The sequence below is a fragment of the Rhinoderma darwinii genome, chromosome 2 (genome assembly GCF_050947455.1).
Source record: "Rhinoderma darwinii isolate aRhiDar2 chromosome 2, aRhiDar2.hap1, whole genome shotgun sequence".
Classification (NCBI taxonomy): domain Eukaryota; kingdom Metazoa; phylum Chordata; class Amphibia; order Anura; family Rhinodermatidae; genus Rhinoderma; species Rhinoderma darwinii.
In genome coordinates this window covers 95,925,061-95,952,589 of record NC_134688.1, presented here as the reverse complement: position 1 = coordinate 95,952,589, position 27,529 = coordinate 95,925,061, and the positions used below count along the sequence as shown (strand labels likewise).

General features: G+C 44.9%; 2 protein-coding genes across 2 annotated transcripts in view; both read right to left on the bottom strand.

Moving 5' to 3' along the window:
- The window catches only part of BIN2 (bridging integrator 2), a 77,733-nt gene extending 70,029 nt beyond the window's left edge, over positions 1-7,704 (bottom strand). Inside the window, exon 1 of the mRNA XM_075850142.1 lies at positions 7,627-7,704. Coding sequence (XP_075706257.1) covers positions 7,627-7,704 — 78 coding nt within the window. The remainder of the gene's footprint in view (positions 1-7,626) is intronic.
- A 7,213-nt stretch (positions 7,705-14,917) lies between these two features.
- On the bottom strand, positions 14,918-24,980 carry LOC142741734 (chymotrypsin-like elastase family member 1). The gene is made up of 7 exons (XM_075851073.1): positions 24,974-24,980; positions 20,622-20,704; positions 19,796-19,896; positions 19,587-19,712; positions 19,318-19,454; positions 18,968-19,113; positions 14,918-15,235 (listed from the first exon to the last, which is right to left on the bottom strand). The coding sequence occupies exons 1-7, from the start codon at positions 24,978-24,980 to the stop codon at positions 14,918-14,920; spliced, it is 918 nt and encodes a 305-aa protein (XP_075707188.1).
- Positions 24,981-27,529: the final 2,549 nt, after the last annotated feature.

Below are 27,529 nucleotides of genomic sequence, written 5' to 3'. Positions count from 1 at the left end.
TCTACACTGGCTTTATTATTTGTAGCAGTGGTAGTGCTGCTGATGGTGGTAGTAGCAATAGTAGCAAATCTCCCATCTCCCAAGGAAAGTAAAAAAAAAACAGCACTTCTCATCCATATAATGACTTCCCTTTTTATTACAGACTTGCTATTTACTCTGATATAGGCCCCATGCACACATATTTTTCATCCGTAATTACGGACCCTTTTCTATGGGCTACGGACACTTTTCCTTAATTTTACGGATGGATGTACGTGCCGTAGAAATGATGTGCATCCGTAGCCATCCATAATTACGGAAGCGTTGCTATACGATGCCAGGGGATTACCCAAGATCCCTCCCTGTTTTTTTGCGGATCTGTAAATACGGATGCATTACAGATGCACTACGGACCGTATTTACGGTCACCATTCCGTATATGCGGATCATTTAAGGATGGTTATAAATGACTACGGATCCGTCTTTACAGACAGTATTTACGGATAGATAAAATCTATGGATGTGTGCATGAGGTCTTAGGCTTCATGCACACGACCGTGCCCGTATTCACGGTCCGTGATTACGGGCACGGCCTTCCGCTGGCGGCCGTGGACAGCCACCCACATTTGTGGGCTGTAAAAAGCAAAGAAGCAAAAGATACGGCCTGGACACCTTCCTACAAATATACGGGATGGTGTCCCTGGTTAATAGAAATGAATGGGTCCGTAATTGCAGACTGTAATTACGATCCGCAGTTACGGAAGTAATCTATGGTTGTGTGCATGGGGCCTTACACAGGACAGTCACTATTTTTACTGAGACAGTGAATTTAAATAGATCGGAGGATTAATGATCATGGTATGCCATGTGACGGGGCTTGCTAGACAATGTTTGCACAAGTCAGGAAATTACTTTTTGGTTTAGACTGTGCTGTATATGAATATCATAGATAGCTGCAAGAACATATGAACCAATGAATCATAGAGGTATCTACTGCCACTGTTATGTGGGCCCAGGGGCGTAGCTAGAGGCTCATGGGCCCCGATGCAAAAATTCTTACTGGGCCCCCCCCTCGCAAACTTCTCATGGCTGACGGTCCGCAGCTTTCAGCTGCATCGCTGGGTCTCCTAAGTGACCCAACAATGCAGCACTAGCAGCCGGGGGCGTCACTAAGGCTGGGTTCACACACACTATTTACGGACGTAATTCGGGCGTTTTAGCATTGAATTACGTCCGAAAATGCGGCTCAAAAGCGTTGGCAAACATCTGCCCATTCATTTGAATGGGTCTTACGATGTTCTGTGCCGACGGTCATTTTTTTTACGCGCCGTTGTCAAAAGGCGGCGCGTAAAAAAGACGCCCGCGTCAAAAAAGTGCCTGTCACTTCTTCAGACGTAAATAGAGCCGTTTTCCATGGACTCCATGGAAAACCAGCTTCAATTACTCCCGTAATGGACGCAGCAAAAGACGCCTGCACATGCCATTACGGCTGAAATTACGGTGCTGTTTTCTCCTGAAAACAGCACCGTAATTTCAGCCATAACAGACGCTGCCGTGTGAACATACCCTCAGGGCTTAACATGTCAGGGAAATAGCCCCAATACATATGTGTCCGCCCAAAAAAAAGTGTGTATATGAGACAGCATAGCATATCTATAGCACTACGACCCTATAAACTATGGATAGGATTAGATACAGTGGCTCAGCAGACAGTATCACACATGATAGGATTAGATACAGTGGCTGAGCAGACAGTATCACACATGATAGGATTAGATACAGTGGCTCAGCAGACAGTATCACACATGATAGGATTAGATACAGTGGCTCAGCAGACAGTACCACACATGATAGGATTAGATACAGTGGCTCAGCAGACAGTATCACACATGATAGGATTAGATACAGTGGCTCAGCAGACAGTATCACACATGATCGGATTATATATAGGGCCCAGCAGACAGTATCACACAAGATACGATTAGATACAGGGCCCAGCAGACAGTATCACACATGATTGGATTAGATACACAGCTCAGCAGACAGGATCACACATGATTGGATTAGATACAGGGCCCAGCTCGCTGACATTGCGGCTCCGGCGCTGGACCCAGGACAGGTAAGAATAATAATTTTGCTTCTTTATGTGTTACTGATTATTTTTGTTTGTGTTTTTTTTACAGGTTCGGTTGTTGGACTTCGGATTTGAGGACTTCAATGACAGCGTTTTTTTTTATGCTCAATAAAATGGTTAATGAGGGTTGTGTTTTTTTATTTCAATAAAATGTTTTTTCTATGTGCTTGTATCTTTTTAAACTTTATTATCACCGCCTTAGTAATGGCCGCTGGCTGATTGGCAACCTCATTACTAAGGCGGGGCTTAATGTTAGCCGGTGCAGAGGCTAACACTAACCCCCATTATTACCCCGGTACCCACCGCCACCAGGAGTACTGGGAAGAGCCGGGTACGAACCAGTACCCGACCATCTGTAGTGACGGGCAGGCACAGGGGTGGCCGCAGGCTGGTATTAGGCTGGGGAAGGCCAAAAACAGTGGCCCTTCCCACCCTGGTAATGCTGCCTGCTGCTGCTGTGTTGCATCTGGCTGGTTATGAAAATTGGGGGGGACCCGACATCGTTCTTTCCAATTATTATTTTTTTTTTTTAAATGACGTGGGGTCCCCCCCATTTTGCATAACCAGCCAGATACAATAAAGCAGCAGCAGCCTAGCATCACCAAGGTGGGAAGGGCCACTGTTTCTGGCCTTTCCCCTCCTGATAATACCAGCCTGCGGCCACCCCAGTGGCCGACCATCACTACAGATGGTCAGGTACTGGATCGTACCCGGCTCTTCCCAGCACCCCTGGTGGCGGTGGGTACCGGGGTAATAAAGGGGGTTAGTGTTAGCCTCTGCATCGGCTAACACTAAGCCCCGCCTTAGCAATGGATGCTGTCAATCAGCCGGCGGACATTACTAAGGCGGTAGTAATATAGTTTAAAAAAAAACACAAAGACATAGAAAAAATATTTTATTGAAATAAAAAAAAAACCCACAACCCTCATTAACCATTTTATTAATAAAAAAAAAGCCGTCATCGAAGTAGTCCTGGAATCCGACGTAGTCCAACGACCGAACCTGTAAGAAAACACACAAAAAATGCTTAGTAACACATGTGTAAGGGTATGTGCACACACACTAATTACGTCCGTAATTGACGGACGTATTTCAGCCGCAAGTACCGGACCGAACACAGTGCAGGGAGCCGGGCTCCTAGCGTCGCACTTATGTACGATGCTAGGAGTCCCTGCCTCGCTGCCGGACAACTGTCCCGTACTGAAAACATGATTACAGTATGGGACAGTTGTCCTGCAGCGAGGCAGGGACTCCTAGCGTCGTACATAACTATGATGCTAGGAGCCCGGCTCCCTGCACTGTGTTCGGTCCGATACTTGCGGCCGAAATACGTCCGTCAATTACGGACGTAATTAGTGTCTGTGCACATACCCTAAGGCTTAGATACAGGGCCCATGTGTGATACTGTCTGTGGGACCCTGTATCTAAGCCTACCACAAGGTAGGCTTAGATACAGGGTCCAGCAGACAGTAATCTTATACAGTATAAGATTACTGTGTGCTGGGACCCTGTATCTAAACCTACAGTGTGGTAGGCTTAGATACAGGGCCCAGCAGACAGGATCACGCATGGGCCATGTATCTAAGCCTACTATGTGATTGGCTTAGATACAGGGCCCAGCAGACAGGATCACACAATCTGTGATCCTGTCTCATGGGCCCCCTAAGCCTGCTACATGGTAGGCTTAGGGGTTGTGCAGTCCCTAAACATTGATGGCTTATCCACAGGATAGGCCATCAATAGCTGATGTGTCGCCCGGGACCTGCAAATCAGCTGTTTTGAAGGGGCCGCAGCACTCGTACGAGAGCTGCTTCACCTTCATTTCACTACTCGCTCACACTGTGAATCGCCGACACCGATTCACAGTGTGACCGGAATGAAGGGGAGCAGCTCTCGTACGAGTGCTGCGGCCCCTTCAAAACAGCTGATTGGCGGGTCCCGGGAGTCAGACCCCGCCAGCCAGGGCTAACCTTACCTTCCTCTCCGGCCGCGGCGGGAGTTCTGTCGTCTCGATGCTGTGCGCGGCGGCATAGCACTGTGACGTCATGCGCTGCGCACAGCGCTTGACGTCAGGACCTCCGCTGCAATCCGGAACCAGGAAGGTAAGTAAAGTATGTTACTATAGTAACAGGGGCCCGCGGCCCGAGTTACTATAGTAACTTTTTATTGATGTGGTGCGGGGGGCCGTGGGCCCCCCTGGCTTCGGGGCCCGGTCGCAATTGCGACCGCTGCGACCCCTATAGCTACGCCAGTGTGTGGGCCATAGATAGGGGGTCACCATCTTTTCCACAGACAGTGTGATAATGCACAGTGCTCCTATTTTACTTAGGCACCATAATATTAGCAAATAGGGGAAGGGGATCAAAGGACATGAAGACCTTCTCTCTTGGGGCTGAATTGGCTTTCAGGATTGGGAGGATTATGCAGTCAGCATTAATGTGGCCCAGTCTTTTTTTGCTTTAGTGCCCCCTTTTCTGTGTCTACATCCCTGGTCAGATTTATTGCTAACTCTATAATATTGCAAGATCTCTAATAACCCAACATGGTATATTTTGAAGGTTCTTTGTAATGATTTTCAGAAAGTCACTCTGCTTTCTTTTGCATTTGTTTAGTAAGTACACTTCCTGTTGTATGACTTTTTTTTTTATTCTTTCACATTCAACAGGAAGTTAAAACCACAATATCTCACTTAAAACAGCAACATTTTTACATTTCTGTTTTACTTTATGAACTATATGCAAGCGAATCAGTGTGACTTACAGAATAAATAATTCTCATAGCACAACACAGCCATGATACAAAACATGATAATATTTAGTGCGGTCTGGTAAGGTTGCAGGGTTAAATATATGCCAATTCATCATCCTCATCATCATCATCATCATCATCATCATCATCATCATCACTGCTTATTACAGCACTTGGCAATAAGACTCTGCAACAATGACCTTACTTAAAAACACAGATAAAAACAGACTTTTTTTGAAAATAAGTTTTCTCTAAATAAGTTTGTAAAATTCATTATGTCAATGTTTTGTGGATCATAGGTGCAGTAGTAGCAGTTCCTATTTACACCATAAAATAGCCGAGTCGCCCTAACTTACTGCCACCCTTTTTTTTATCCTGCCAGCATACCCTTGCAGTTAAAGATGATAGGCACAGCTGTGAAAGACCATACAGCATGAAGCCGGTTGGCACCTATATGAAGTTGACTACAATCTCCTTTCTACATGCCACCACTTATTAATTCTTCTGAATTTCTACTTACGACTTATAGTACTTTACCTTCACACATTAAGTTCCCTGTTCCCACACTGTTCTTTCCTCATTGTGCCATGGAGATACTGTCCAGTCTTGACAACCCTACTTCACACTAAGGGCCTGTTCACATCAGCGTCACCCTTCCATTCATGGGTTCCGTTAGACATTTCTGTCGGGGGAACCCATGTACGGAAAGGCAAACGGAAACCATAGCTTCCATTTGCATTACCATTGATTTCAATGGTAATGCTTCCGTTGCTAATGGTTTCCATATGTCTCCGTTACGTAAGTCCACTAAGCTATTGTTTCCGCTAAAAAACTGAATCTGATTGGTTGCTATGGGAAACACTGACATGCACTTATTGTTAGAACAGGTTTTGTACCTGATGAAAAATGCATACACAGATATCAGAGTAAATAAGTGACGAAACAGTCCTCTTGAAAAAGGGGGCGAACCCCCAAAATGTTGCATCGGCGTAGCAGGACCAATCCTCCCTCCTCGTGAAGTCTCCTCAAAAGAAACCATAATCCACCGGATAGAATCCATCCGGATAATTTATGGACCCCGACACTGGGTGATATCAAAAAATGTTTGTATTCAGTTGAAATGATATGAATCTATTGCTAAAGAAAATTAATTTTTTGGAAAGAGAAACAAAGTTTCAATGTGCTTATTTCTATAAGAAACAGTCCTCTCTACAGCCGCAATTATAAAATTTAATTTCATAATAATGTATATTAAAAATTTATAGCATATTCAGTAATGCCTATTAGAACTATAGAAGCCTTTAAATAGTTATTGCACTTAAGGAAATTCATTTTAGGGGTATGTTCACACGGTTAGGATTTTCCCTAGGCAAATCAACTGTGGAGTAATCTGCAACAGAAATCCACAGCTAAAACACGGACTTCTGCTGCGAATTGGCATGACGATACGCACTCGGATAGAACCACTGAAATCCTTGACTTTTCAGACCGGAATCAAATAATAAACATGCAGCAGATTTCATGCAGATTTTTTTCTTGGCGCATGTGAATACTAGTGAATACATTGCCATTGGAATACTAGCATGTTCTGTAAGGATTTAACATGTTAACATTGCCTAACAGTACAGCTTTACAAGATTATGACACATTTAAGTATATGTACAGTCTAATGAATAGTGCTTGGGAACCTGGGAGATATAATCAGTTTTAATCAATAATTATAATTTGTCTAGTTTGTTCAGTTTTTGTCTTCAGTCTGCACAAAATGTGGATTTGTAAAGCATGGGCATGGGTCAAATTGAAGTCTTGTGAGAATTAAAATTTATTGGTGTGAAATTTTATAATACAGATTATAAGGTTACCAAGTCCAACATTTATATAAACACTATTATTTGCAATGTATGGTAGATAATAGATAACCAGACAGATAGATAGATAGATAGATAGATAGATAGATAGATAGATAGATAGATAGATAGATAGATAGATAGATAGATAGATAGATACATTTTAATGAGTTAAATGCTGGTTCCTACCATCCCCAAGTATATGTAGGCTTAGTCCCAGTTCTGGGTGCATTTTCAGTGTAGGGACCCACCTTATAGAGGTCGCCTTGTCATGGCAGGTTGGCTCACACAATTTGATCAAAATGTGCACTAAGAACCTCACTAATATAAGTAGATTCAGCACCAATGCATACTTATTTATTTATAATGTTTAGGTGGCATTAGTGTTTGCAGAGTGCTGTCACCATTTTTGTATATTAGATAGATAATTAGATAGATTAGATAGATAGATAGATAGATATTAGATAGATAGATAGATAGATAGATAGATAGATAGATAGATAGATAGATAGATAGATAGATAGATAGATAGATATGTAGCCAAGTTTATCTTGACTCTGATAACTTGCTGCAGCATGATACCACACATCAAATGCCATTGAAAAGTCAAGTTAAAGTTTCTTGCCACCGTGTATTTAATGCGTTAAGAGTCAAGATAAAGACTTCTGTATACAAACAGGTGGATGGGTGAATAGATGGATGGATATACAAACATGCGGATGGATGAATATATACTGTAGATAGATATACTAACATTTTGGATGGATGGATAGACAGACAGACAGACAGACAGACAGATAGATAGATAGATAGATAGATAGATAGATAGATAGATAGATAGATAGATAGATAGATAGATAGATAGATAGATATGAGATAGATAGATACATAGATACATAGATAGATACTTTACAATACCTTTTCCTGTGCACGGGAGAATCTCTTCTGGACATTTTTGGCAAAGACCCCTGCACCTCCTTGCTTAGCTTCTGCCATAGCTGTTTGACATGTGGTTTCCTAATTCTGTGACGGGATGTTTGCAATTAAAGAGAGAAGTGTCAGCTCCTCCCAAGGTTTACATCTTCCGCTGTAAGATTTCTAAAACCACTTCACTTTTTATATTTCTTTTTTTTTTAGTTAAACGAAGTCTCGGTATCGAAAACAGGATTATGTAGGGACTAAAACTAAATTCAGCTTATTAATATTCTATGTGAATATCTGTATTGTGCAATGTAAGTAAACCAGTAATACCACTAGGATATCTGCATTCAGCTTCATAGCAAATGTTAATATATTGTGAAATATTTACATTTCCATCAATGTATGGTAGTAGTGATCTGTACATATTATTAAAGGGGTTATGTGGGGACTGAAAATTATTAGCAGTGTACTCACTCCAGTATGTGAGTACACTCGCTAGCAAGGGGGATTCCGGTCCCCTGTCGCGCTGATTATGAGATTTTAATTTGTACAGTGCTGGCGGGGAACCGCAAGTCTAGCGGAACTGTCTTCCTTCATGCTGACACGACTTGTTGTCATGTGACCGGCCCCACTGTACTCTATGTATAAGCAGTAGTGCAGAGATTGCATAGAGTACATGGGGCCGGGCACATGACGACGAGTTGTGTTGTAATGAAGGAAGACTGTGCCACTAGACTTCTGGTTCCCCGCCAGCGCTGTAAAAATCGACTAAAATCTCATAATCAGCATGATGGGGGACCGGAATGTACATTAGCGAGTGTACTCACATACTGCAGTGAGTACACTGCTAATAATTTTTGGTCCCCACATAACCCCTTTAAGATCTTATTTCTGCAGCCCTACTTTGTTAAAGGGGTTATGTGGTTCTTTCAAATTGATGGCCTATACTTATGATAGGACATCAATATTAGATCGGTTGAGGTCCGACTCCTGGCGCTACTGCCTATTAGCTGTTTAAAGCTGCTGCTGCGTCCTCTTTGTTGTTAACATCTCTGTACTCAACAACTTTAGTATCGTATAGACTGTGACCTGGTCAGCTGCCTCTCCGCTACGGTGGAGCGGCCTAGTGGGTCCACATACCCTGTGACCGTGACAGTACGCTCAGGCCATGGAACCCGCTGGCCAGCCCAAGACTGCAGTCCAGAAGATACAGACGGAGATGCCTGACCTACGCACACGTCAGGATCAACTTCTTGAGGCTATGAATTCTATCCTGGTCCGTCTGGATCTACTCACTGTTCCACCTCCGGTTCTTCCTCCTGAAGCTGTAGCTGTGCCACTGTCCATTGCTCCTCCTGTTTGTTCCGGATCCACAGTTCCTCTGCCTCTTCCTCCCCGCTACGACTGTGATCCCAGAGCATGTAGAGGATTTATTAACCAATGCACAGTTCATTTTAGGCTACGGGCTCATCTCTTCCCCTCCGAGGAGGCCAAAGTGGCGTTTATTATCTCCCTCCTTGCTGGCAAGGCCCTCGCATGGGCGAACCCAATCTTGGAGCAACAAGGTCCTGTATCCTCGGACCTAGCCTTGTTCCTGCAGTTCTTTCGTGCCGTGTTCGAGGAGCCGGGTCGAACATCCTCTGCCGCAGTCACTCTGTTGACCCTCAAGCAAGAGGGCTCCACAGTAGGGGAGTATGCTATCTCCTTCCGTACTCTAGCAGCCGAGCTGGCATGGAACAATGAGGCACTGGTGGCGACCTTCTGGCAGGGTTTGTCCTCTCACATCAAGGACGAACTGGCAGCTCGCGACCTTCCTTCTACGTTGGATGCCCTCATCCTGTTAGCCACCTGGGTTGATATGAGAATCCGAGAGGGCACTCAAGAGGTTCGACAGGAGAGCCGGGTCCACAGACCAGCACCCTCAGTCCAGAGACCACTATTGCCTTCCCCTAGTGCTCTACCTGAAGAACCCATGCAGGTAGACAGAGTCCGGTTATCTTAACAGGAGAAGCAGCGCAGAAGCTCCTCTGGACTATGTATGTATTGTGGCCTTAAGGGTCATTTTGAGCGCCAATGCCCACAGAAACCGGGAAACTCCAGTACCTAGGTTTGGTTGGAGAGGCAACTCTAGGTGGAACTTCTACAAATGTTAAAACCTGCCATGGCTCCGCTTACATGCCCCGGTTCTTGACTGGAGTTCTGGAGAAGTTCTTCAATGGGGTTCCAGATGCCATAGCCATTGCGTGTCACAAGTCCGTCCTGTTATACCCCCTCTGGCTCAGTCACTCTCCGCTCTACCATCTCAGTATGCCAGTTTTGCGGATGTCTTCTGCAAAAGAGAGGCGTTGCCTCCACATCGGAATTATGACTGTCCCATTGAACTGGTTCCTAATGCTTCTGTTCCCCGTGGACGAGTATATCCTCTCTCCTTGCCAGGGACTTTATCTATGTCAGCCTATATCAAGGAGAATTTGGTGAGGGGTTTTATTTGAAAATCTACCTCCCCGGCTTCTTCTTCGTTAAGAAGAGAGATGGATCTCTTCGACCCTGCATTGACTACCGTGGTCTCAACCAAATCACAGTCAAGAACAAATACCCATTGCCACTTATATCCGAGCTGTTTGATCGCATACGAGGTGCCAACATTTTTTCTAAGCTAGATCTGCGGGGGGCTTATAACCTAATCCGGATTTGCCGGGGTGACGAATGGAAGACGGCATTTAACACCCGCGATGGGCACTATGAATACCTAGTGATGCCCTTCGGACTGTGTAACGCTCCCGCAGTGTTTCAAGAATTCGTCAATGATATTTTCTGAGATCTCCTCTATATGTGTGTTGTAGTTTATCTCTATGATATTTTGATTTTCTCCCCAGATCCGATGACCCATCAGAGGCATGTCCGTCAATTTCTTCTGCGACTAAGAGAGAATCGCTTATATGCCAAATTGGAGAAGTGCGTCTTTGAAAAGAAGTCTTTGCCTTTCCTGGGCTACGTCATCTCGGATCAAGGTCTTAAGATGGACCCTGAGAAATAAAAGTCTGTCCTGGAGTGGCTACGTCCTCAGGGCCTAAGGGCCATACAACGGTTCCTGGGATTCGCCAATTTCTACCGGCAGTTTATTCCGAACATTTCATCTCTGACGGCTCCCATCTCTACCCTTACCAAGAAGGGTGTGAACGCCAAAGTATGGACTCCAGAGGCAGAGTCCGCATTCATTAGCCTCAATAAAGCCTTCACTTCAGCTTCAATCCTCCATCACCCTGACGTATCTCGACAGTTCTCAATGGAGGTAGACGCTTCCTCTGTTGGTGCAGGTGCACTTCTGTTCCAGAGGAGCTCCAAAGGAAAGGCAGTAGTATGTGGCTACTACTTTAGACTCTTTTCTTCTGCTGAACACAACTACTCTATTGGAGATCGGGAGCTACTGGCCATCAAATTGGCTCTGGAGGAGTGGAGACATCTTCTAGAGGGTGCAGCCCACCCCATCTTGATCTACACTGACCACAAGAACCTTACCTACCTTCAGTCCGCTCAAAGACTGAATCCTCGTCAAGACAGGTGGTCGCTGTTTTTCACCCGTTTCCAATTTCTGCTCCACTACCGTCCCGCTGACAAGAATGTGAGGGCTGATGCCCTGTCCAGATCGTTTGAGACGGAAGACACGGTGGAGTCCGACTATCATAGACCCGTTCTGCATTGTCACTGCTAATTCTCTACAGATTAGAGACATCCCTCCGGGGTGGACTTTTGGTCGGTTGGCAGACAGGAGAAGAATTCTCCGTTGGGGACACAGTACTAAACTAGCTGGGCACGCTGTTGTCCGTAAAACCCGAGACCTGATTGCTCATCACTTCTGGTGGCCCACGCTACCTAAAGATGTTCTGGACTTCTCTTGTTGCACGGTGTGTGCTTCTAACAAAGTTACTCCCTCCGGCCTGCTTCAACCTCTGCCTGTACCCAATGCCCCCTGGCAGCACATTGCAATGGACTTTGTCACAGACCTTCCCCCCTCAGCAGGATGCAACACCGTCTGGGTGGTGGTGGACCGGTTCTCTAAGATGGCACATTTTATCCCGCTGACCGGCCTACATTCTGCTCCCTGACTGGCGAGTCTCTTTATTTGACACATCTTTCGCTTGCATGGCTTGCCTCTTCACATTGTGTCCGACCGGGGGGTTCAGTTTACCTCAAAGTTCTGGAGAGCCCTCTGTAAACTCCTGGATGTGAGTTTGGACTTTTCCTCAGCCTATCACCCCCAGTCCAATGGGCAAGTTGAGAGGATCAACCAGATCATGGAGAATTATCTCCGCCACTTCATCTCTTCACAGCACGATAACTGGGTTCAGCTTCTTCAATGGGCCAAGTTCTCATACTATAACCACACGAGTGAGTCCACCATTTCCACTCCATTTCACATTGTATACGGACAACATCCTAGAGCCCCTCTTCCAGTGTCAACCACATCTTAAGTACTGTTGCTGACTCTGCATATGGGGACTTCCTGCAAATCTGGCAACAGACCCGGTCCTCTATTTTGCTGGCAGTAGATCGCATGAAGCAAAAGGCAGATACTAGGAGAAGAGAGCCGCCTGAGTATCTTCCAGGTTCTAAAGTCTGGCTGTCCTCTCGGAACATTTGCTTTAAGGTACCCTCATACAAGTTTGCTCCCAGGTTCCTTCGTCCTTTCGAGATTCTTCAACAAATCAACCCTGTCTCCTATAAGCTGTGGCTGCCTCCTACCCTCAGAATCCCCAACTCCTTCCATGTGTCCCTCCTGAAACCAGTGGTCCTGTACCGCATCAGCAAGACTTCTAGTCCCACAGTTGCTCCCAGCGGTCCTTCTGTTGTATTCGAGGTAAAGGAGATCCTGGACTGCAAAAGGGTAGGAGGAAGGACTTTCTATTTGGTGGGCTGGAGAGGGTTTGGTCCTGAGGAGAGGTCCTGGGAGCCAGAAGAGAGCCTCAGTGCTCTTGCTCTTATTAAAAAGTTCCTCTCTCGCTCTGGCCCCAAGAGAAGGGGGCGTAACAGGGGGGATACTGTAGCGTCCATGGCCGCGGGCCGTCAGGTTTACTCACCTCCCGACGCCTGCATCCATGGAACCGTGAGCGCTGGTCCCCATCTCCTTCCTAGGAGACACCAGCGCTCACTTCCGCTCCGTTCTGCTGTGTCCCGTAGGGCCAGCGCGCGCACAAAGGAAATCGACATCATCATCATCAACTGCCATGATTTCCTGGTCTATAATAAGGCCCCAGGCCTTCTGATCCTTGCCTGAACGTTGTTCGTTTATTCCAGTCTGTCTGGCAAATGGTTCCTTAGTGTTTCCCGTTCCAGTTGTTACTCGTGCCCTGTTTCCTGTTCCTGTGTCCCGTACTGTTCTTGTTCATGTGCATACCAGTGTTGGAGTCGTGCCTACTGCACCTGCTGTCGTTTCCACGTCCAGTATTGTTTGCCACGTCCAGTGTCGTTTGCCACGTCCAGTGTCTTCTGCCACGTCCAGTGTCTCCTGCCACATCGGATACTGCCCACCACGTCTGGCGTTACCTGCTGCCTCCATCCGTGCTGAAGCCACAGCCACCGTCTGGACTAGTTCAGGTACCCAAGCGTTACCATTGACTTTCATATAGACTGTGTCCTGGTCAGCTGCCTCTTCGCTACGGCGGAGCGACCTAGTGGGTCCACATACCCTGTGACCGAGACATTTGTACTTTTATTTGCAGCTGTGCATGGTATTACAGCTCAGTCCCATTCACTTGAATGGGACAAACCTGTAGTGAACTGTAATACCAGACAGAGCCGCTACTAAAAGTACCGAGCTGAGCCTGGTCAACAATGACCGTCGGAAGAGCCTCATACGGATAGGCCATCAATTTTAAGGAAGTGGCTGACTCCTTTACCCGTTCTTATACTTATTCTTTAACTATTTAAAAATGATTTGGCTCATTTTAAACCTGTACTATGGTCACAAGTATGGGAGAGACCCATCCAGATCCATATAGATAACATAGATAAAATGAGATATTTTAAATAGTTACATGTACAAGGTACAAGCCGGGCAAAACAATTTCATGATATAACAGGGTCTGAGGAATTACACAGTGATTCTGTATTTGGTTTGCATTACATGGTGTATAGATTTTGCAAAGAGTGTTCCTCTAAAGAATTATCAGATGTCTTATATAAAAAGATGTTATTGTATGAAAATCTTCTCGAATAGCTTTTACTTCTTTGCTGAATTATCAGTTTCCGATGCCTGCAGCTCCTCTGCAATAGTGCCTGAATAATGCCATCGACACATGCTCCTGAGATCTGAACCCACATTGAATGCCTGCGCCATGCTCATGAGAGGGGAGCTGCATCAGGGAAAGGCGAGTAACTCCTTACCCCGAGGTCATATTAAAATGTAACTTCTGTATGTTGATGCAACATCAATTATAGTTTACATTGTGTTGCAATTCACCATTTCTCTTAAAAAGGATTTGCATAAATTCTGAAAGTTTTGCTAGATTATTTTTTAAATACACATTGTCATTTGATGAAGTTTTGGAATTTTGAAAGGGGTTTTCCTTGGGCCTGTCGCCCAGCGATGGGGCCCCTAGCGATCAGAAAATTATCACCTACCCGGTGGATAGGTGACAATTTGTGATTCTGGGTAAACCCCCTCTGTTTTCTTCTATTTTTTATTGCTTCATATTCAAGGATAAAGAGTCATGAAACTGATGGATGTAAATGTTAAAAAATAGCTACAACCGAATAAACACACAAGCAATAGAAAATTACCGGTTTTATTTATATCTCAAACACATTGTTTTGTGAAGCTTTATGGGAGCTGCCACTGTTTTGCCATTTTAGTTTGCATTAATATTCTGAAAGAAATGAAAGAACACTGTTGGATTTCCACTTATTAAATGAATATAAAATGAAACATTCCTTTTTTATACAGCACAGTAATGCACAGAGGCCATTCAACTCACTATACAAAACCGCATGACCTCCGTGTGCTTCTAAGAGAGAACACTTCTTTACATACAGTATGGCATTTAATAGAGAATGCTAATATTTTTCCTGGCAGATCGGTATGGAATAGAGGCCTGTTGGGAAATCTATTTCAGCGTTATACAAAATGAAGCCATAGTATGGCCATGTTCATGAGAACTAATTTTATAATCATGAAACCTCTATAGGGCACCAGTGGTTATTAGATGTGAAATTATAGAAGGAAAATCTTTACTTAAATTTAAAAAAATTAAAAATAAAAATTTAGTAAAATACACATTTCATGTTTTAGTTAGTCTAAAATATTTTTTCTTAATATGAGAAAATTGAACAAAACTGGGCTAAGGGCTATCTTCAGGGTGGTGCAAGAAAGATGTGGCGGAGGTGTAGAAGAGGGAGGTAATATCTCCGGAAATTTTGTATAAATGTTCAATAAAATATTTATCCGACTAAAACTTACATCATTGATCCATCCAATGTAGACAGAAACCCTGGTGAAAACTGTTGGTTTGAGGTAAGCATTGCAGCCGAGAGATGACACAAAACTGGTCACACCATGAACTTCATAACTGTTACCTACTGGGCAATTCAGTGGGCCTCCAGAATCACCCTAAAATAACACAGGATAGTTTACAGTGATCAAAAGATTAAAACATATTCTATCTTTTGCGGTACAGTTCTACGGCACGGACACCTATCCGTAGCGATATGGAAAGGTGTCCGCGGTCAATAGAACTGAAAGTTTTTTTTTTACGGCCGTATGCATGAGCACTGACTGACCTGCTGGGTTTCCGACAAACAGTGAACCCTGCCGACTTATGCTGCTAGAGCTGAGCCCTGGGGAAAAAACGGTTCATACCAGACCACGAACGCATGGGAAAATAGTCTCTTCCCTGTCTTGCATAATAAGTGATGTCATCACGCCTGATCACACAGGACGTAAGACGAGGAGGGTGAGCGGTAGCCGCGGCACGGGGCAGCAAGTTTTGAGGTCAGTGAGTGACACCTGACCTGCTGGTGCCCCCTGCAGTAGCCGCAGCGTGGGCCATATTTACCTGCTGGCGCCCCCCTTACATCATAGCGGCCGCCACCCTGTGCGACCGCACCGGTCGCATGTAGCTAAGGACAGCCATGCCCCTGAATACACATTTTCAACCACCAATTGCATAGTTATCACATTTATTTGTTTTATTATTTTTACACAAAATGTAGTAATGCATTTTTTTAAGAAAAATCATAAACCAACACCCATATCACCTACGTGAAAGCAACTGCCCCTTTAATTACAATAACCAGTTGCATGCGTTCTGGTGTCTTTGTGACTGTTTAGATGAGTTTTCACTGCATGCATTTAGTTATTTTTGCAGGTTGACTATTCCTAATAAAACTCCACGCTAAACATGCATGCTTGGCATGTTGGTCGATCCCGCTGAAATTGGCAGGTTCGCCCCACGTTTTTCTAATGTGTAAGGCCAGCTTTAGAAATGACACACTACCAGCCCCATGTAAAATCGTTCTTAGGGTATGTTCACACGGCAGCGTCCGTAACGGCTGAAATTACGGGGCTGTTTTCAGGAGAAAACAGCACCGTGATTTCAGCCGTAATGGCATGTTGAGGCGCTATTTCGCTGCGTCCATTACGGACGTAAATGGAGCTGTTTTTCCATGGAGTCAATGGAAAACGGCTCCATTTACGTCTGAAGAAGTGACAGGCACTTCTTTGACGCGGGCGTCTTTTTTACGCCCCGCCTTTTGAGAGCGGGGCGTAAAAAAAATGACCATCTGCACAGAACATCGTAAAGCCCATTCTAATGAATGGGCAGATGTTTGCCGACGCTTTGGAGTCGCTATTTCGGACGTAATTCGGGGCAAAAACGCCAGAATTACGTCCGTAAATAGTGTGTGTGAACATACCCTAAGGGTCAGTTCACACTGCACTTTTTGGCACTGATTTTGACGTGGAAAAAACTTTGGAATCAGTGCCATGAAACGCCCCTCTTTCTTGGAGCGGTTTCCACCTCTGACCTTCCATTGAAATCAATGGGAGGTAGAAAAAAAAAATTTGAAGTGCTTTTTTTTTTGCTGCGGTTTTTGCATTCGATTCAAACAAAAATCGGCTAAAAACGCATCAAAAAAGCTCTGGCATTTCAAAATCTACCTGAAAAATCTTGAAGGAATTTTGAGGCAGATTTTTTTCTGCCTGACAAAAAAGCTATGTGAACTGACCCTATGGGTATGTGCACACGATAACTGCATTTACGTCTGAAATTACGAAGCTGTTTTCAGGAGAAAACAGCTCCGTAATTTCAGACGTAATTGCATGTACTCGCGTTTAGCGAGGCGTCAATTACGGCCGTAATTTGGAGCTGTTCTTCATTGGAATCAATGAAAAACGGCTGAAATTACGTCTCAAGAAGTGTCCTGCACTTCTTTTGACGAGCCGTCTTTTTTACGCGTCGTCGTTTGACAGCGACGCATAAATGTCAGGTCGTCGGCACAGTACGTCGGCAAACCCATTCGAGTGAATGGGCAGATGTTTGCCTACGTATTGGAGCCGTATTTTCAGACGTAAATCGAGGCTTAAACGCCTCGTTTATGTCTGAAAATAGGTCGTGTGAACCCAGCTTTAGGGAGCATTTGTATTTTCACATGGTTTATATGCAGTCATAAATTGGAGCTCTTGGGCCACAATGCAAAATCTGTAACAGGGCCCCTACCTACCATGTGCCATTGATAATACTGGTGTCCAGTGGCGGAACTACCGCTATAGCAGCCGTAGCGGCTGCTACGGGGCCCGCGGCATGAGGGGGCCCGTGTCGCCCGCCGGCACGGGCTCCCGCCATGGCCGAAGGCTCCGCTAGCAGCCGCTATGGCTGCTACAGCGCGACGCCACTGAACACTACGGCAGAGCAGGGAGGTATCTCCCCGCTCTGCCATTAAACAAAAGACATGTATCCCCTATCCACAGGATAGGGGATACATGTGTGATCGCTGGCATTGATAGGGAGAACGGGGGACTGAAAGTCCCCTGAAGTTCTCCATCACAAACCTCGGACTTCCGGGGTCTGTGTCGGCAGCTCCGTAGAAATGAATGGAGCGCAGGTCGTGCTTGTGCGCATGCGTGACCAGCGCTCCTTTCATTTTTATTGAGCTGCGCAGACGCCGGAAGTCAGAGGTTAGTCATGGAGAACTTCGGGGGACTTTCGGTCCCCCATTCTCCCTATCGCTGCCAGCGATCACACATGTATCCCTTATCCTGTGGATAGGGGATACATGTCTTCTGTCTTCTCACACTGTAGGTCACATTTTTTGGGGGGGTTGGGGACGCTGTATAGCGTTCCCTACAGGGGGGGGCTGTATGGCGTTCCCTACAGGGGGGCTGTATGGCGTTCCCTACAGGGGGGCTGTATGGCGTTCCCTACAGACCCCCCCTGTAGGGAACGCCATACAGACCCCCTGTAGATAACGCCATACAGCCCCCTCTGTAGATAGCGCCATACAGCCCCCACTGTAGAGAACGCCATACAGCCCCCCTGTAGATAGCGGCATACAGCCCCCTCTGTAGATAACGCCATACAGCCCCCTCTGTAGATAGCGCCATACAGCCCCCTCTGTAGATAGCGCCATACAGCCCCCTCTGTAGATGGCGCCATACAGCCCCCCCTGTAGATAACGCCATACAACCTCCTTTGTAGATATCTACAGAGGGGGCTGTATGGCGTTATCTACAGGGGGAACTGTATGGCGCTATCTACAGAGGGGGCCGTATGGCGTTATCTACAGGGGGGACTGTATGGCGCTATCTACAGAGGGGGCTGTATGGCATTATCTACAGGGGGGACTGTATGGCGCTATCTACAGAGGGGGCTGTATGGCGTTATCTACAGAGGGGGCTGTATGGCGCTATCTACAGAGGGGGCTGTATGGCGCTATCTACAGAGGGGGCTGTATGCCACTATCTACAGGGGGGGCTGTATGGCGCTATCTACAGGGGGGCTGTAAAAAAGGCACTATCTACAAGGGGGGGGGGGCTGCGTGACACCCAGGGGAGGGGGGGGGGCCCAGTCAAAAGTTTGCTATGGGGCCCAGTCTTTCCTAGTTATGCCCCTGCTGGTGTCTTATGTGGCCGAGGGGCCATTGGGCCCACTCAGACACAAGAGCTCGGCGGCGGCTTCTACCTCTGCACTCCCTATAGCTACACCCTTTTTTGACAAGGTAGATGAATATAAAAATGCAAGTAATAATTGGGTTAACCATTCTTGGTGATAAATATGAACTAATTATTACAGGCATATGTGGGATTAGACCATTACTTAACAATATATAATAAAAACCATCTTACAAAACATCCAGAGTGAATTCCATTGCCTCCTGCACACACCATGGTGGTCTTGACTGTTCTCCCCCAGTAGGAGCTAGTAGAACAGATTTCATATGATACCACAGGCAGAGGGGCCTCCTGGAGAATGGGGGCAACAGATCCATTTGCTGGAATATAAAGACAAAACAATTGCAACAAATGTATATAAGGCTGATAGCTGTTGCCTAGACAGATACATTGTAACAAACCATTTCAGAGTAATTTAGATGTGTAAGTTTTCATTATACAATGATTACATTTTATTTACATTACTGCACAACCCCTTTAACCTTTTATTGCAAGTACAACCTAAGCATTGGAACAAAACTTACTGTCAGTGTAACCCCATCCTGAAACAATGCAAGGGAAATCATGGGAAAGGACAACACCATCACTGGGTAGAGTGGCAACCTGGACAGATTTGTTAAGTACAGCTTCAGAGGCCAGACGGAGTACTGCAATATCAAAGCTACATAGAAAACAAGGCAGTGAGGCCTAGGTCAAATGTATTTGTGGACATGCTAGAATCGTATACACAGATGGATTCACATTGGAATGGAAGGAATCACTACTGGTCTATGAAAATAAGCATTGTACGTACCCAGCAGCCAGATTGTTTGAGTTCCATCTAGAATGATAGATGACTTTATCCACAGAAATAACCTGCTCAGTGCCATCACTCTGGTACAGACCGTGATCTCCTAACACCACACGATAAGTTGATGGACTAACAGAAAAAATGTTAAAAAATGGTTCTGGAAACCGAGTCTTCTGAACACAAAAGTGTCATATTCAAGCAACATACCTCACCTGTCTACACAATGAGCAGCTGTCAACACCCAGTTACTACGGATCAGGGAGGCCCCACATGTGTGGTACCAATAACTGCCAGAAAGGTATTGAAGAGTAACCTGAGAAGATACATATGGATATTAAGGGACATCACATACCTGCCTATCTAAATATTTACCATGCAGTTTATTCCTTAAAGTTCATTAACTAATCTATGCTCATCTGAGTGTCCATTGGACATTGCTGCTCTTGCTGACAGCTGCGTGGTGGGCACACCATATGTTTAAGTAGGCAAGGGGCCCACTGCTACTTTAAAAGCATAATAACACAGGTCCCTACTATTCATTAGATTGCATGGAGAAGACTATGGTAATGACTTCCATCCCTAGTTTACAATTATTAGTAACTAGACAGACCAGTGTGGGATTTTCTGGAGAGCCATATATGAGTTGTCCTATGAATACCATTTCTCTTTTAATAATTCAGTAATTGGAAATTATTATAGGGGCCATATGCTATTTTGCACAGGGGCCCTGTGTTGCCTGTGTACCCCTCCGGATCCAACAGAAAGGTCTTTACCAAGTACAACCTTAAAATTTAATTGTTTTGCATGTGAGACATATATGATATGAGCGATAATATTTTTTTAAACTTTTCAGTGGTTTTCAATACAATAACACATTGTGTAAATTGAAGGGGTTCTTGTAAGCTTAAACCATGAGATGGTTTCCTGTGTTGTATCATTTTCTCAGTACATGTTCACAGCCCAAAATTATTTAACAAGAAATTTTTCTTAACCCATTGGCTTTATCTCGTCATATTAAATAATGTAATAATCACTTACCTGCCAAGGCCAACTGTTTTTAACAGCATCTGTTCCTCCTACCACGCGTCCATTTTTTTCTTCGAAGTCTTCATGACATTGACCTAAGGAGAAAATAGAGAATTTAATATTTGAAGCAAGAATTTCTCAAAAACATCTACCCAAATTTGTCATTGACCTGTTTCTTTTGTGCACTGTGATAACTTAATGGGGGAGATTCAGTAAGACTGCCATTTTATATGCCAGTCTTAAAGGGGTTGTTCCACAAAATACATGTATCTCCTACCCACAGGATAGGGGATGCATGTGTGATCGCTTGGGGTCTGACCGCTGGGCCCGTCAGCGATAAGGAGAATGGGGAACCGTAAGTCCCCTTAAGTGCTCCATGAGAGGCTTGGACTTCCGGGGTCTGTGTCTGGCTTGTGTGTCCGGCAGCTCCATAGAAATTAATGGAGTGGCAGTGACGCATGCGCACAATTTGTTAGAATGAGAGTATGTTCACATGCTGTGTTTTCAGGCGTATTTCGGGTTGTAAATGCCCCGAAATACGCCTGAAAAAATGGCCGATGGGAAAATGGGAAAAACTTTCAGACGGCATTTTTTTATGCCGCTGTTTAAAAAACGGCGTGTAAAAAAATGCTCCGTAAAAAGAAGGAGCATGTCACTTCTTGAGCTGTTTTTGGAGCTGTTTTTCATTGTGTCAATGGAAAGGCGGCTCCAAATACGTCTAGAAAAAACACCTCAAAAAGCATTTTCAGCTTAAAAAACGGCTGAAAATCAGAGGCTGTTTGCTCTAAAAACAGCTCTGTAATTTTCAGTCGTTTTTGACTTGCGTGTGAGCATACCCTAAGATGTGACATTTTTTAAGAGGCCACAATTGTGACCTAAGGACTGTAGACGTGTGCAATCCATTTACCCCCCCCATCAGACATAAAATAATAAACAAGTATACTCACTTCATCGGTTCCCTCAGCATGCCGTGCAGCTAATACAAGGTCCTGACGCCCAGCAGCATCAGGCCCTTATATGTGACGGAGCATTCAACATCTTGAGTGCTGCATTACATACAACATTCCGACGCTGCCCAGTGTCAGTACCTTGTATAAGTTGTGTTATATAACAAGCTCAACTCCATTATATATGTGTGTGTATTTTATAAAATATATACTCTATGTGTAAAAATCGATATGTGAATATGTGTTCCTGAAATCAAATAATTTCTGCCTTTGAAGGGCAGAACCCCTTATTCACACGAGCCTGTCTGTTTTGTGCGTGTAAAAAACACAGCGTTTTTACTGCATTGCAGTTCCGTGTGGTATCCATGTACGGCGCACGTCTGCGTTTTGTACGTGCGTATGTCATCCGTTTTTTACGTCAGCAAAAAAAAACTGAAGGAGGTTTTTTTCTTTTTCTCATCATTTCTTTAGCAACTGTTGCGTGAATCCCAGACAGAACACGGATGTGCGTACGTGTGCTGTCGGTGATTTTCACGCACCCATTGACTTCAATGGGTGTGTGATGCGCAAAAAACGCACAAGTATAGGACATGCAGTGAGTTTCACACAGCGGACACACGCTGCATGAAAAACACTGAATGTCTGAATGACCCTATTGAATTGCATAGGTCTGTGTGATGTCCGTTGTTTTAACGTGCGTAACACGGACGTGAAATACGCTCGTGTGAATAAGGCCTTACTCTGTACTGTTTCATGTAGTTAAAAATCTTAACAAAAAAAAAAAATAGGAAAGGACATTCTACTTTTCCTTATTTTTTTTATCCACTACTGTCTTTGGCTCAAAAAACTGCATCAAAACGGCATGTGTGAACCCAGCCTATCAGTGCAGAAAAGATTCACAAAAGAAAATTCAGTCTGACACTCAATATTTATCTTCCTATAGGTTCATTATCTGCTCAAATTAATTGCAAATGAGTTCTTAATCAGAATCTCCTAATAATAAGAAAACACTTATTAGTAAAGGGTAGAAGACAGTCAGGAAAAGCGAGAATTTAAAGGAGTCTGGGGTATTTTCAGCAAATAAATGTTATTTTTTGTATTACTAAAAGTTATACAATTTTCCATTATGCTTTCTGTATTAATTCTTCATGGAATTCAAGATCTCTGCTTGTTGATATTCAATAGAAACATTTATTGCGTACTTCCAATGTGATGGATACACAGGTGCACAGATCTTTACAGTTAGGCCGGATTCACATGAGCGTGTGCGTTTTGCGCGCGCAAAAGGTCCACAAAAGCTCAGTGTGTCATGAGCATATGATGCGTGGCTGCGTGCTTTTCGCGCAGCCGCCATTATTATGACACTCTGTTTTTATGTTTGTAAACGGAAAAGCATGTGGTGCTTTTCTGTTTCCATTCATAGTTTTTACTTCTGTTGCGCGAATCACGCGCGTCACATGGAAGTGCTTCCGTGTGTTGCGCGTGATTTTCACGCACCCATTGACTTCAATGGGTGCGTGATGCGCGAAAAACGCACAAATATAGGACATGTCATGAGTTTTACGCAGCGGACACACGCTGCGTGAAAATCACGGACTGTCTGAATGGCCCCATTGACAAACATAGGTCCGTGCGGTGCGCGTCAAAATCACGCGCGTTGCACGGACGTATTATACGTTCATCTGAATAAGCCCTTATAGTACGTGTATCAGAGCTGTGTCTTCTAATGATCCCAACACCTGTGTGTCCATCACATGACCATGGACAGAATTTTATCCAATGGAGGAAAACAATGAATGTTTCTACTGAGTAACAACAAACTGAGATCTTGAAAACTGTGAGGAATTAATGCAGAAAGCATTTTGGAAAATTGTATAACTTTTATTCATACAAAAAATAACATTCATTTGCTGAAGCTGGACAATCCATTTAAGAATGAGCAGAAGTGTGGAAAAATGCAAGAAAATGGGACAGCTTGAGAGAAACAAGCAAAAAGGTCTTTGCCAGAATGAAAGCTTATGTGGTCAGGGGCCCAGTGATAATTTGTTGGGCACAACACACATTGCAGCCAGTATAAAGTCCATATACAATCAAATTTAAATACGAATGTAGTCAAACCAGTTCTTCACCTAAATTCATATTTGCAAAACCTTGAGTATTAAGGCAGTAAAAGATTAAAATGACAGTACGAGATACATGTGCATGTTAGGCCTTGTTTACACTGAGTTTTTTTGCATGCAGAAACTATCTGCCTCAGAATTCCTTTTGCTTTTTCGAGGCGTTCTTCGCCTATGGCCATTGAAGCTATTGCAAGATCCGCGGGCAAAAAATGCTGCGAAAAAATGCAGATTTCAATGGGAGGTCAGAGGCGGAAACCGTGACATGCCGCTTTTTTCCCCCGCGAGTGGCCAAAAGCCTCCCGGGAAAAAAATGCCTATGCCGCCCATTGAAATACATTTTTTGGCGCTGATTCCGACACGGTTTCTGCATCAAAATCACTGCCAAAAAACTCGCGTTAGGGTATGTTCACACAGCAGCGTCCGTAACGGGTGAAATTATAGTGCTGTTTTCTCCGTAATTTCAGCCGTAGTGGCATGTTGAGGCGCTATTTCGCTGCATCCATTACGGACGTAAATGGAGCTGTTTTTCCATGGAGTCAATGGAAAACGGCTCCATTTACGTCTGAAGAAGTGACAGGCACTTCTTTGACGCGGGCGTCTTTTTTTACGCCCCGCCTTTTGACAGCGGGGCGTAAAAAAAAATTGACCGTCTGCACAGAACATTGTAAGACCCATTCTATTGAATGGGCAGATGTTTGCCGACGCTTTGGAGCCGCTATTTCGGACGTAATTCGGGGCAAAAACGCTCGAATTACGTCCGTAAAAAGTCTGTGTGAACATACCCTTAGAGGTAACCTGTCACCAGGTTTATGCTGCCCTATGCACAGTATGGGGAGAAAGCTGTCAATCAGCGGCCGGTTGGCGGGACAAATCGCATCTCATAAACATGGGCTGCATGAGAAAAACTGAATTTGACTTGCGGTTCCGGCGCTGCCATTCGAGGAGGGTGATAAAGAGCTCTCCAGACCTACGCTCCTCAAATCGACTGACACAGCCAGCACACCTACTATATCGACCGGGGAACAACAGACGTCTCACCGGCAGACTACACCGAGTATAAACAGGGAGTCCCGACACCATCACTGGCGCCACAGCACCCCCCGAAGTACTTTGGCGGCGAGACGGCACGGACACAATACAAGGTACAAAAGCGGGGGACCCCATAGCCCAAACAGTGCTAACAGAGGAGAGGCACGGAAATCAGACGGGCAGGACACCGAGACCAGTACATTTATCGGGACACCGCAGATTAAGCATTTTGGCACCAAAACCCGGGGCAGCACGGGGGAGAGAGTACGCGCCATCTTGCAGACTTGTGCGGTTGAGACCACACATAGACAAGACTTTGGCAACAAGACATACCCTGACCTGACCTGAACAGACGGAGATTCCGAGATAGAGGCATTCATCGTGCAGTGAGCACTTACCGCGATGCCGCCGGTCACCAGGAAAGATAAGCAAACAGTGAGTCGCCCATCATCAGAACAGGAAGATGAAATGTCGGACGGGGAAGGGGGGGAGGAACCCTCGACCTCGATGAAGATAGACTACAAGCGACTGGCCATGGAAGTAGCCAAGCGCATTACGCCTGACATACAGGATACCCTAGCCAGTACTATATCAGCCTCCCTGATAGAGATGCAGACTGATCTTGTGCAACATAGTATGCGCCTAGACGAGGTGGAACAGCGAATCTCGATGCTGGAGGATGAGGCAGCAGATACTCATGGCACACTGCAGGAGCTGGTAGCAGACAAGGAAAAGATGCTGGCTAAAATAGATGATCTGGAGAACAGATCACGACGGAACAATGTCCGTGTGGTGGGAATACCAGAGTCAGTGCCTGCTACACACTTAAAAAGTATCTGTGAATATGATCTGCCGAAGATGCTGAATATGGAAGGCCCATGCAAAGTGGAAAGAGCGCACAGGGTGGGCCCCGACAGACAAAAGCTGACACAGCCACAAGATCAGATACAGAGGGCACGACAAGTCATAGTTCGCTACCTGGATTATTCTGACAAGGAAGCGCTATTACGTCTGTACAACACCAGAAGAGGGGCGGTGAAATTAAATGGGGTCACAGTCATGTTATTTGGAGACTACTCAGCGGAAGTCTCAACGAAACGAAAATTGTTTAGCAGAATCTGCACAGCATTTCACCATCGAGGCATGAAGTTCCAACTTCAATATCCGGCGATTTTAAAAGTAACAACGCCAAGTGGCACACCACAAATCTACACGGATCACCGGGAAGCGGAAGCAGTGTACAAAGACATACTCAAAGGTCCAGGGCCTACTGCGGCAGAGAGCAACCCTACAAGAAGTGGTACGCAACAAGATACATCGCATCAGAAGGGACAACCGCCAAAAGAGAAAAGACTGACGCAGACCCCGAGGCATGGATAGCCTCGACACACAGCCAGATTTTGGCGAACTGTTCGGTTTAAGGGAGTAGTGAGTACTGCAGATGTTTAACTCTAGATATATTTTGTTGACGGGAACTCTCTCTGGGGTACTGGAAGAAGAAAAAAAATTAAAATTCAAATACGGATGTCAAGGTGGGATGTATAAGTGTATAACTGTGAAACCGGGAGATATGTTGTTAATGTTCATTTAATATATGACAAAGGAAGATAGGCTGCTTAGGGCATGTTTAAGAGTAGGTGAAAGAAGATCACATGGCAGAAAAAAGTGAAGTCCAAAGTAATAAAAGAGGGGGGAAGTGGGTTTTTCTGAAGGCAACAAAAGGAGTTAAATTGTTTGTTTTTAGTTTAAGTTTCTGGCGGAATGGTAGCCATATTGAAAGGAGTATTGAAAAATGGTTCCTCTTATGGGACGAAGATACGTCACTCGTAAACACAGGCACATATCATAAGAGTCCTATATGAAAGTAGTAACATGGAATGTTAAGGGGCTCTTGTCCCCACACAAAAGGTCGATGGTCCTGAGGCACCTCGGTAAATTGAGGGCTGACCTGGCCCTACTCCAGGAAACACACCTGGAAGAAATAGATTTCTTTAGGATGCAAAAATTTTGGGTGGGACAGGTCTATGGCTCTCCGGCAGTCCAAAAGAAAAACGGGGTGCTGATTTTAATAAATAAAAACCTTGCCGCAACTATGCGCTCGAAAGATGTAGATTCGGAAGGACGCATGATGCGTCTATTACTGGACACGCAATTGGGAGAGATCAGTGTCTATAATATCTATGCACCTAACATAAATAACCGCATCTACTTTCAGACCCTGCAAACTACATTACTAGCAGACACTTGCGAAATGAAGTTGGTGGGAGGGGATTTTAACTTAGTGCAATGTGTGACTGAGGATAGGAAAAGAAGTACCCAAGCGTCGGCACTAGCCACGGACGGTATTTTAGCTGAATTGTCACAAGCTACACAAGTAACGGATGGGTGGAGATATAGTCATCCCGATGATAGGGAATACACCTATTATTCACCATACCACAAATCCTGGTCTAGAATAGATTACATCTTTCTAAGCCAACAATTACTGCAGCATGTAGATCAAATAGACATCACTGACATGATCATATCGGACCATGCGCCAGTACGGTTGGTACTGATAGATAAACATCCTAGGGGAGAATTCACGCAGTGGAGATTCCCGACCCACCTGGCAGAGGAGGAGGATTTCCAGGAGAAGTTAAAAGGATGGTGGATGGAGTATGCGATATATAATGCAGAACACGTCACTGATCAGGCACTCTATTGGGAAACGGCGAAGGCTATATTAAGAGGGAGGCTCATATCGTACGTAGCGTTTAGGAAAAAGCAAACAGCTAAAATTTAGGGAATGCAGTGATGGACTTAGAGCGGCATACTCCACTTT